The 11055-nt window shown below is 34.6% G+C and overlaps 1 protein-coding gene and 1 pseudogene across 2 annotated transcripts; both read left to right on the top strand.

Annotated features, from left to right (window-relative positions):
* Window positions 1–3792: 3792 nt before the first annotated feature.
* Window positions 3793–5037, top strand: LOC145145391 (uncharacterized). The gene has a single exon (XM_079074932.1). The coding sequence runs from the start codon at window positions 4175–4177 to the stop codon at window positions 4619–4621; it is 447 nt and encodes a 148-aa protein (XP_078931058.1). The 5' UTR covers window positions 3793–4174; the 3' UTR covers window positions 4622–5037.
* Window positions 5038–6985: 1948 nt separating this feature from the next.
* Window positions 6986–10532, top strand: LOC145145375 (signal peptide peptidase-like; annotated as a pseudogene). Its single transcript, XR_013726356.1, has 12 exons — window positions 6986–7090; window positions 7212–7297; window positions 7460–7592; window positions 7669–7719; window positions 7807–7893; window positions 7969–8038; window positions 8129–8265; window positions 8694–8792; window positions 8903–8994; window positions 9116–9214; window positions 9289–9493; window positions 10266–10532. The product of XR_013726356.1 is annotated as a signal peptide peptidase-like (transcript).
* The last annotated feature ends 523 nt before the right edge of the window (window positions 10533–11055 follow it).

The following is an 11055-nucleotide window of genomic DNA, read 5'->3' as shown; positions in this document are numbered from 1 at the left end:
TCATCATAGAGAAGATTTCATTATTGGAAATCAGCACAGGAGGATCCTGAAATCCTTGGGTAGCGACCAGAGAGGTGTTTTTCTTTGGTGCCTCATAGGCTTTCTTGGGAACTCCCCCTTGGGGTGGCAGAAGGTTTTTAGACGAAATGGGAGGAGTGGAGGAAGAGGATAAGGTTGATGGGGTGACATGATTCCAGAATGATTATGAACACCTCGGCCCCATGGTGGGCGCTAAATTGTTTTGGTCAAAAATTGATCAAGTGTAATTCGACCAAATTGTATGAGAGGTTGTGGTGTTAGTGTAATGTAAGTATCAAATGGTAATCAAAATGATACAAATGAGTTACAAGGAAAGCCCTTGATCCTTTGTAGGATCTCCGACATAAAACCTTGGGAGGTGATAATAATCACCTGCCTTGATGTGTTTTATTGATTTTAATCTGAGGTTACAAAGAATGTGAAGGTAATACGAGTACAAGAGTAATGGTAGAGCTAATTTTGTATGTTGTGTTCTAGATACATGTGTTATTTATAGTCTAGTGTAAGTAACAAGAAGTCCGATAATTCCGGGATCCTCCGGAATCAGCATATGAATGTTATTTGACATGGTATTCTGGGTCTTTTGCATGGTTGAGATGACTCTCCGTTGAGAATGGGTTGTGTGTTGACTAGTTTTGCACATGTGTAAAAAATAAAGAAAATATAGTCGTTACAAATGATAGAAATTTTAGTGGTAATAGTCAGGATCCCGGGATATGTTTAAGGATCCTGAGGCTTCAGAAATATTTGAGGATCCTGAATATGATTCACGGATCCTACCCCTAACACTATAATTCTCAATTATCCTATAATGACTCATATAACATCATATATAATAAATACACAGTATCGGGGTAAAAGATACCTTAACAAATCTCATAACTCGACCCCGTATCTCCCATACAACGATATAACTCCTTCGTTAATATCTCCCGAGAATGATTTCTACTAGCACCTCTGACCGCACATGCCAAAACCCTCCCAAATGGCACGAAATGCTCATATTTATAAGTTGGGCATCACCACGTCGTGGTCGTCAATTCCTCTGACGATTGCCATGTATCTCGTCCTTTCACTACGTGTCGCTCTCTGGTTGACATATGTCCCGATGATTCACTCATTGCCACGTCGTGGTTACAAAGAATGTGAAAAACTTTGACTTTTGTTGACTTTCTCTAAATAGCAACATACTTTCATCTCAACTTCAAACGACCATAACTTTCTCATACAGACTCCGTTTTTGAAAAACTTTATATCCACAGATCCGTCTCAGAATAAACGATCATTTTCTTTCACAACTTCTTGGTTTAACTCTACTTATTTTCTGATACAAACACAATAAGTACATGGACCTACATATTGTATCACCGAATTATTATTAGTTCTATATTTTAAGTTCATCCCAAATCATAGTTATACCAACTACATATTTTAACTCATAGTATAAGGTTTTTAGGTCATTACATATCTCATAATAATATATGTCATTAAAACAGGTGCCACAGAAGGTAACCGATATCTTTTTGATTAATAAATCCGCCAATGAAGGTGAAGGTCATGTTGATGGCGTTGGATGGTAGTGTTGGAGATGAGACAGTGGTGATGATGCTGAGTGGTTGTAGTGATGATGATGAGTCTTAGGGTTTAAGAGGAGGAAGATGATACCTATACAACATCATTTTTTTTTTTTTTGCATTTCTCGGAAGATTTTTAAGGGTAGCATAGGCTATCCCTAGCTACTAGCTAGTTATGCCCTATGGATTAATAAGTTTTTTATTATTATTTATTTATTTATTATTTTTTTTACCTTGATAGACACCTTGCTTTTTACTTGAGATCGACTGTAGTTAGTACACACATACTGCTTTTAACTTGACTTGTCAAGAACTTCCTTAGTCGTTTAATATTAAAATCATTACATAATGTTTAATGTTTATATTTATTAATTAATAAAAGACAAAATATAAAAAATATTCATTTCTTTTCTTTTTAACTTGCAAATATAATTTTCATTTGTTTTCTTCGACCTCAAAAATACATTTAAGACAAAACTGCAAAAATGGTCCCTGTGGTATGTATTTTTTCTGGGGTTTAGTCAAAACCTCAACTTTTTTGGATTGATGGTCATTTACTCCTATTGACCATGTTTGTACGTAGATTTGGTCCCTCCCCAAATTGAAATAACAAAATTGACATTATTATATATATATTTTTTCATTTTTTCTTTCTTTTCTATAAATATTTATATATATTAAATAAATATAAGGGCCCATATCTCTCTCTTTCTCTCTCTCTCTCTCTCATTGATGAACATGAATCATACTACATGGATAATATATTTTTCCAGGTGAAGACGAAGATGAAGGTAGCCCAAAATAAAATCGAACCTACATCTGTTCAATCGAACTGAGGTCTCGTTGCCCTTTCTCATACGCACCAAAATTCATAAAAGTCATGTCACCAACATTGTCCGCCGCCACCACAACCCCCTTCTTCCATAAATTGCCAAGATTTTACCAGGTGATACATCTTCTTCATATGCACTTGCTTATCAAGATCTGCCAGTTCCTTCCTTCTATTATCATCAAGAAATCGACCACTGCAAGGTTCACTATTTGAGTATCAGGAAAACCGAAAACGGTGAGCCACAAATCGCATAAACAATATAGAACTCACAAACCAACATAGAATCTAATAAATAAAATTTAGGTTTGTTCTTGAGCTCTTCATCTCCGTCGTCATCAGAAACCTCTCCCACTCCGTCACAGATCTGAAAACCATCATAAGCTTATCCCTCTCCGTCTCCAGATCTGAAGCCATTTTCTCTCCGTCTATGGATCTGAAAACCCTTCTCGGATCTGTTCATCTCAAGCCCTCCACACTTTCAGTTCTTGTTCCTCTAGATTTTTCGGTTTGTTCTTAAAGACACACACATACACACATATGAACACCATGAATGAACCCAAAATTCAAATAAAGCCCTAAATACCGTTTTTGATTTCGAAAAAACCCATAAACGATTACTGATGAACACACTCTATATTTCTGAATTTTTTTTAACACATAGAAATGAACTTCATGAATGAATCTAGATTTCGAATAACATCCCAGAAATGATTTATGATTTCGAAAAAAACCCAGATGCGAATTTTGATTTTGTATGTGTGTATTCAGTCCCATAAACAATTGATTTTTGGTATCGTTTTCTTAACTACTTTTTAGTTTGATTTGAAGGTTAGGCTTAAGATCTATGAAATCAAGAGAGAGAGAGAGAGAGAGAGAGAGAGAGAGAGAGAGAGAGAGAGAGAGAGAGAGAGAGAGAGAGAGACCCTTATATTTATTTAATATATATAAATATTTATAGAAAAGAAAGAAAAATAAAAAATAAATATAATAAGGCAATTTTTTCATTTCAATTTCTGGAGGAACCAAATTTACGTATAAACAAGGTTAAAAGAACCACCAGTTCAAAAAAATAAGGTTTAGACTAAATCAGAGAAAAAATACCACAATTTTTTGCAGTTTTGTCTATATTTAATTAATTATTTTTTTCTTATTCTTTCGATTTCTTTAATTTTAAAACTCCAAAACATAGGTTTTAAGAGTACCGGCGCGTAAACCAAAAGTTTGGTTTTTCTTTTCTTAAAAATAATTCATTTCTTAAAATTTAAAAGTAATTCGTTTAATATATTTTTAAAATAAATAAATCTCCAAAATTATGGCCTACCTTCGAATAGAAAATCCTTATCATATCTAGCTTCCCTCTACCATCTTCGCTGTCTCCTTCCCCCACCCACCCACCTCTCTTTTCTATCTGTCTCTCCGGCAACATCACAAACACCTTCACCCCAACTGTAGATCTAAAGTGGAACGAACCCTAAAGATTCTTGAATGACAGTTGACCACCAAATCCATTTCATAAACCCTTGATTCCATTTTTGTTTTCAGCTTCAACATATCTGTGGTTACTGATTGAAGGATTCAAGATTTGGGAGCAAATTAGTTCCTCCTATATGTTCGATTCACTGAAGAACAGAAGAGAGTAAATTTCTTGATTCGATCTTAATACCCACAAAACCCAGATGCTAATTCTTAAACTTGTTGATTATCTTTTCATGACTTGATTCATGTAATCATGGAATCTCCATTGTTAACCTTCGTTTTGTTGTACTTTGGGTTATTTTCTGTTTATGTTGATTCCCAACAACAATCGCCGCTGCCACCGCCGCCACCACCACCTCCTACCCCATCTCCCCCGCCACCACCTTCACCTCCACCTCCACCTCCACCTCCATCTCCGCCTCCATCTCCACCCCCGCCAGTGTCACCACCACCCAGATCTTCACAGCCTCCACCACCTCCAAGAAAGACACCACATCGTCCAGGTTCAAGCCGCCCTAGGAGAAAACCACAACACAGAAAACTCCCTCCTCCTCCTCCTCCGCCTCTGTCGAAAAATCTCAACTTTGGAAAGAAACTTGGATTCATATTCGTGGGTTTAGCCGCGATCTTACAGATTTGTGCGGCGACTTTTTTGGTAATCAAGAGGAGGCATTTAATCAAGACCCACGACAGACTTTAATCAGAATAGATGATTTGCAGAGTTGATTTCTTGAATTTAGTAAAACACACAAATTCGTCATATTGATCAGAGTATGCAGTTGGATTAATCACAGATTTGAGGGATCAGAACAGATGATTTGTATACTGGGTTGATTTCTTGATTTTATTTATGAAAACACACAAGTTCGTCGAATTGAGTGGAAGATGCAGTCGTATTATTGACAGATCTGAAGGATCAGATGATTGATTTGATGAGGTCTTGTAAATGCGTAATTCTTGTATGTCATTCTTTTTTCACAAAATTTTATTTGATCGATTTAGTTATGTTATATACCATAAGGAACCCTTTCTTTCCAAATTTTTAATCTTTATTGTTCTTCCATGGATATGTGAATCTGAGGTATACATACAAAAACTCATGCTTTAGGGGATCAATCATATTTTTGCGCAGGGCTGTTTATCTGGTTATGATTGACTGTAATTCAGAAGATAGATAGTGTTTACATTATTACATATCTTGCTGATTAATGTGTATAATCGCTTACTATTTGGCATTTTATTTTTTACTTAAGGTATATAACAAATTTTGCTCTACCCTTTTGTTGCAAGTAGTATAAGACATTTAGACAATTTGATAATGGTAAATAGTAGAGATGGCAGTTATTTAACCGAACCCAGTAGGTAAAACTGCACCAGAAACTTATGATATTGGTTTTGGGTCGGGTAGATGATTATGAGACACAGTATGAATTTTTTTTCTAAAAGTTCTCGGGTGTGGGATGGTTATAGTATTAAGGTTATATACGTATGATTACGGATTACCCGATTTATACTTGTTTCCATTTACTCAATCCCGAATAATTTATAATATTATAATAGTTATAATTATCTTATTAATGTATATGATTTTAAACTTACATTTCAATATTATATGTGACATTACATCCAAATCCATAATATTAACATAAGACACTTAATAATTCAAAACTATGATCGCAAAGTTAAGACCCGATACTCATGATGTTTTGTTCCGATCTTCAAGTCGAGAGTAGGTCCAGCCATCAACACCAACATTCAATAAAGAACCAACAAACAACTGGCTCTCGAGTTTCTATCACTCGTCGTCTTACTATTTCTCGAGCATTGATCCTCTCTCAATCTTATCATCTCATGTGTGGTTATGTTGTGATTTGGATTAGTTTATCATGAAATTCAGATGTTTTAAACTTTATATAATGATGATTATATTAAAATTGTGGATATAAATTGAAAATATTAAAAATTCAAGTCATTTTTTGAATGAGATTTTGATTGGATTTTAGGTAATATAAATTACAACCGGTCAATTTTAACTTATTTATATATACATAAAAGGTTAAAAAATTCGGCTACAGGAAACTTTTTTCTCTTTCATCTTTCGCCACTGAACTTTTTTCTCTTTCAAACGACCACAATAAATCTTATTCTTCTCTTCCTTCTTATCCCACTTTTACCACCACCGCCTCTTCCACCCAGATGTTGCACCGCCATGGACATCATTCATTATCTTTCTCCTGTGATTAGATCTATTCTCATTCTGAAGCTCCCTTTCATGGATATCAGTCAATAACCCTGCTCTCCTTTCTTCTTGGCTCTGCTGCTTCACCTCCGCTTAGACCAACGGTAGATAATTGCTTTGATGGGTTCCGATTTTGATTGTTCTTTACAAAGATGGAGGCGATGATGAAATTTGTTTGTGAAAACAATTTGCACCGGCAACCATGGGTGAACTTGAAGGCCGTATTTTGGCAAGGCAACTCGGAAGGCATATCCGATTGGAATATGCAACCGGTGTTTGCAGCCATACCGTCTTTCATCCCCTTTTTCTGAGCCTCGTCTCATTGAAAATCACTGTTATGATTTCCGATTTTGAAATTTCTGGTGTTTCTTTGTTCGTCTTTGTCTGTACTTTTGGAGCAGGGTGGTTTGATTTCCCCCTGATTTCTAGGGTACGTAGTTCTAAGTTCTTAATTACGGATTGAGTTATGTAAATTCTATACTAGCACTTTCAATCTCATTTATTTATGGTGTTATTGACAACGGTACGCCCTTCTTTGTCTCATGTATGTTATTAGACCTATATATGTTATTGGCCCCAACTCCAAAACTAGCTGACCCTGCTTTGATATTGCAGCATCATTCTCCAAGAAAATGATTCATTTATACCCCAAACTAATTAAGGTTGGCATTTGAAAGAAAGTTTGATAAAGCACTCCAACTGGTCGATGAAATGCTTCAACCAGGTATCTGAAATTTCTTTCCAGTTTGCTATTAGCCCGTGCTTTGATGATTTATTGTTACACTTGATCTTCATTTATGTAACATATATAGTTTTTGTTGGTAGTGCAATGTTGTTATCTTTGTTCTTGCTCTTTAAGTTCCTATCAAAAGACTAGGTCAATGCAGTGTTGACCGGATACTTCTTTATACTTGGGATCATCGCTCTTTCGTATGTTTTTTTTTGTATGTATCATTCTTTCATCTTCCATATTCTAGCAAACAACATGTTTGTTGCTAATATTAGTCTTATTTAGTAGTACTCATACCTCCTATCTATGTTTTCAACACAGGGCTACACTCTTACCTGCAATCGATCGGTTTCTACCAAACAAGTGGAATGATGATGTGATCATATGGCGTCTCCCGTATTTCCGGTGTATGAATTTTGTTGTTTTTGAGTAAAGTAACTCATGGGTTTTGTTCAGTTGTTTTAATGTAATTACATTTTACCATGCTCTTTTAATGTAATTACATTTTACCATGCTCTGTGATCTGTGATATGCAGAATGATATGTTTGTTTAAACATTTGTTAAACAGCTTTGGATGTTACTTTTGAGTTCACAAGGTCTCAAGTTGTTGCTGCTATTCCTGGTACCTTTTTTTGGCATGGTATGCTGCACAAAAACATTGGCTGGCTAACAACATTTTGGGTCTTGCATTCTGCATTCAGGTTTATATCTTATTTAATCCATTTCATTATTTTATTCATAACATGAAATTGATACCCTTTTTTTTATAAATGTCAGGGAATTGAAATGCTTTCACTTGGCTCTTTCAAGACTGGTGCCATTCTGTTGGTAAGGGCATTCTTTTTGAATAATCTCTTTTTGTAGACTTTTCCCATGGATTTGATTTGATGATGTCATGGTTGTTGAAACATGCAGGCTGGACTTTTTGTATATGATATATTCTGGGTGTTTTTCACTCCAGTGATGGTCAGTGTTGCCAAATCATTTGATGCACCTATCAAGGTAAAACATATATCTTTTTTTATATATATTTGTGAAATATGTGTTTATAATAAACTAACATAATGTTTTTTACAGCTTTTATTTCCATCAAGAATTGCTGCACGCCCCTTTTCCATGCTTGGTTTAGGTGACATTGTAATTCCAGGTATGGTATGCCCTTAATTTATGAATTTTTTTGTCAGTAATTAATGATATTATATGGTTATTATGTAATTTGGTTGATATTTTATTTCAGGGATTTTTGTAGCATTAGCACTGAGATTTGATGTGTCAAGAGGAAGAGAGAGCCACTATTTTAAAAGTGCCTTTCTGGGATACACAGTTGGGTTGGTCCTTACAATTGTTGTCATGAATTGGTTTCAAGCTGCACAGGTTTATGATGATACATACTATTATTCCCATATTTGCCCTTTATGATCAGAAGACTTAAACTGAATACATTAATACCCTTCAACAAATGTCGTTATGAGGTTTTTATCAAAAGGGTGTTGGTTCATGGTCTTTATAGTGAACGAATTTCCAAGTAATTAACGGTCTGTTTTCACTGTTAAGATCTCATATTTTTCCACTTTATCCCCTTTACTTAGCATCGTGAATAGATGATATTATTAGTTGAGATAAGACTGAACTTTAGAATTTCGGATACTATCACCAATATCACGTATTTTTTAAAACATTATGGAACAAAAATGTTAAAAAATAGCTATACTTAGGGACTAAAAATATAATATACTTGAATTTCTTTAAGAAGCCTTTGAATTGTCTTTGTAAAGTTCACTGTTTGACTTTTTTTTATACAGGGTCAACACGTGTGTTCGTATTATAGTCTTTATGGGATTTGCAAATACGGGCCGGGTTCCACAAAACTGGGGTCTTCTCCTTGATTGTTTTTTTATGAGGTATGAATGGACAATTCTTATCATACATATAATCTTATTGTTACATTTTACTAAAAAGTAAAAACGACTTTTTGCATTTACTCATGTGATGTATCTGCAATTACATGTAGCAATCATCTGGAAATTACGATGAGAGGAACTATCCAAATAGATGGTCAGGTAGGGTCATGTTTTGGACCATTTTGCTTCTGTCCTTGACTAGGTACATTTTTTTATTTATTTATTTTTTTAATTTTATCTTAAATCTGCCATTTCTTCTGCAGTTAGCTTTATTTTATTCGTTTGTGGATTTATATATGCTTTCCTTTTTGTGTTATTTACAGGTAATATGATGGGGTTTTGGGGGAATATGAAACTACAGATTGTTAATATTCAGCCTCTTACATTGGTGGCAAAAAACACATCCAAATGATGATGTTAAGGTATGTTTACTAGCTTCACTTAAATGAGGACCTTTTTTTCACTTACCTCATCTGACAATAGCATGGATGACCAGGATCATCCGGATGAAATCGTTAACCAAACTGACACCGCTAACATGATAAAGGACGTTAGTCAATCTGAAAACGTTGACTTTCAAACCAACACAGATGAAACTCCCCAAGATATATATATTTTATATCTTCATTTATATAATGCTCATTATAACCTTTGAATCTTTGATGCCAAGCCTCTGAGTTGGACTGGCGACATATACAAAGGTAAAACTTTTACGTATTTTCTTATTGTTTTGAATGCTCATATATAAATATTATTTTTGATGTCATGCATTGATAGAGGCAGGTGAGCTTATATTATTTTCTTTTTACAAGTTAATACACTTTGAGTCGAGAGGTTTCTAATTATGCAAAATGACATATCTGCCCTTTGTGCAGTTACAGTCAATGGTACAATCTTTTTTGATCCCATTTTGCCCTTACATTGTTTTATACATTATATGGCATTAAATTGGACTCTTTGACCGTATTTTTAGTTTTAAGTGTCAACAGTCTTTCTTTGAGGATGTGTCCGACAACAAGATGATAAATTTATGAGTTTTTTTAACCCATATATATATATATATATATATATATATATATATATATATATATCTTACGAGGATTAAACAAGTTCTACTTTGGGTAAGAACAAATTACAGGAAGTTACTAAGAAATTCGCTGCCTTCTTCTCCATTCAAAACAGATCAAAAATACAAGAGATAAAAAACTGCTCCTACTTTTACTATCACGTCTTAAGATAAAATAAGGAAAATTAAAAAAACAACTACCAAATGAAAAAGTAAAACTTGACAGCTGTGAACTGCTTTTGAACCGATCTCATAGTCACGTGCTAATCCAAATATTTTGGATGATAAATTTGTAAGCCCCCTCAACTAATTTCAACACTAAAAACCAATTTTTTTTTTTTTTATATATTATAAAATTTGTGGAAGTACATACCCTAAATCTGATTAATTGGTTTCAAACTTAACAGCTGTCAATTACTCCCATATCTGTATCTCATATGATTGAGGTAGATATTGAAAAGGCTGCATCTGAATGAATTACTGCTACACTTCAAACCGATAACTGAGGTGGAACTTCAAACCGATAACTGAGGTGGAGTGGAGTAATTAATTATTAATGTAGGTTGTATATATTCAGTTGATGAATTGATTTTATTGCCGAGTAGTAGGTTTTGTTCATGCTTTATTGTTCTTGAAACTGAATGCTTGGTCCAAAATAAAAATGTTTCTGTAAATTTTGTATTGTAGATTTTGCAACCAGTGCCTTCAGGTATATCTCATACACCCTCATAACTTCATACTTTATAGTTTTTGAACTTTCATTGAAGAATTCCACTTTGTAATTCTCATTTAGTTTCAAATAACGAAAGAAAATAAGATACACAGAGCCAACGGCGCATCTAATTCCATCTAGTTAAGATCATAACCTAGGATATCCGACACCCGCGGGTATATATACCCGTGAATCCGGTGGTTATGTACCAATTGGGTATCTGATGGGATGAGACCGGGTTTCACATAGGGTTTTACAATCGCTATGAGACAATAATCACCAATATATGTCCCATTAACATCCGTAGTAAATGGAGACATTGTAGCCAGAGGTGAACAAAATCGGGATCAGGTCGGTCAATAACTGTCCTCCGGTCCTTTTTAGGTCTTTTGCGAACCGGTCTTGTGCGGTTTTCTGGTCTAGACCGGTTCAGTATGACGAAGTGGCTTTAGATTTTTCTGGTTTCAGATTTGCGGGTGGTTGCA

This window comes from Lactuca virosa, chromosome 1 (assembly GCF_052849685.1).
Source record: "Lactuca virosa cultivar CGN04683 chromosome 1, Lactuca_virosa_CGN04683_v6, whole genome shotgun sequence".
Classification (NCBI taxonomy): domain Eukaryota; kingdom Viridiplantae; phylum Streptophyta; class Magnoliopsida; order Asterales; family Asteraceae; genus Lactuca; species Lactuca virosa.
This window is presented reverse-complemented; position numbering and strand designations above follow the sequence as displayed.

Bases quoted from the DNA above. Each gene is read 5' to 3' on its own strand.
- LOC145145391 (XM_079074932.1), top strand. From the start codon at position 4,175: ATGGAATCTCCATTGTTAACCTTCGTTTTGTTGTACTTTGGGTTATTT.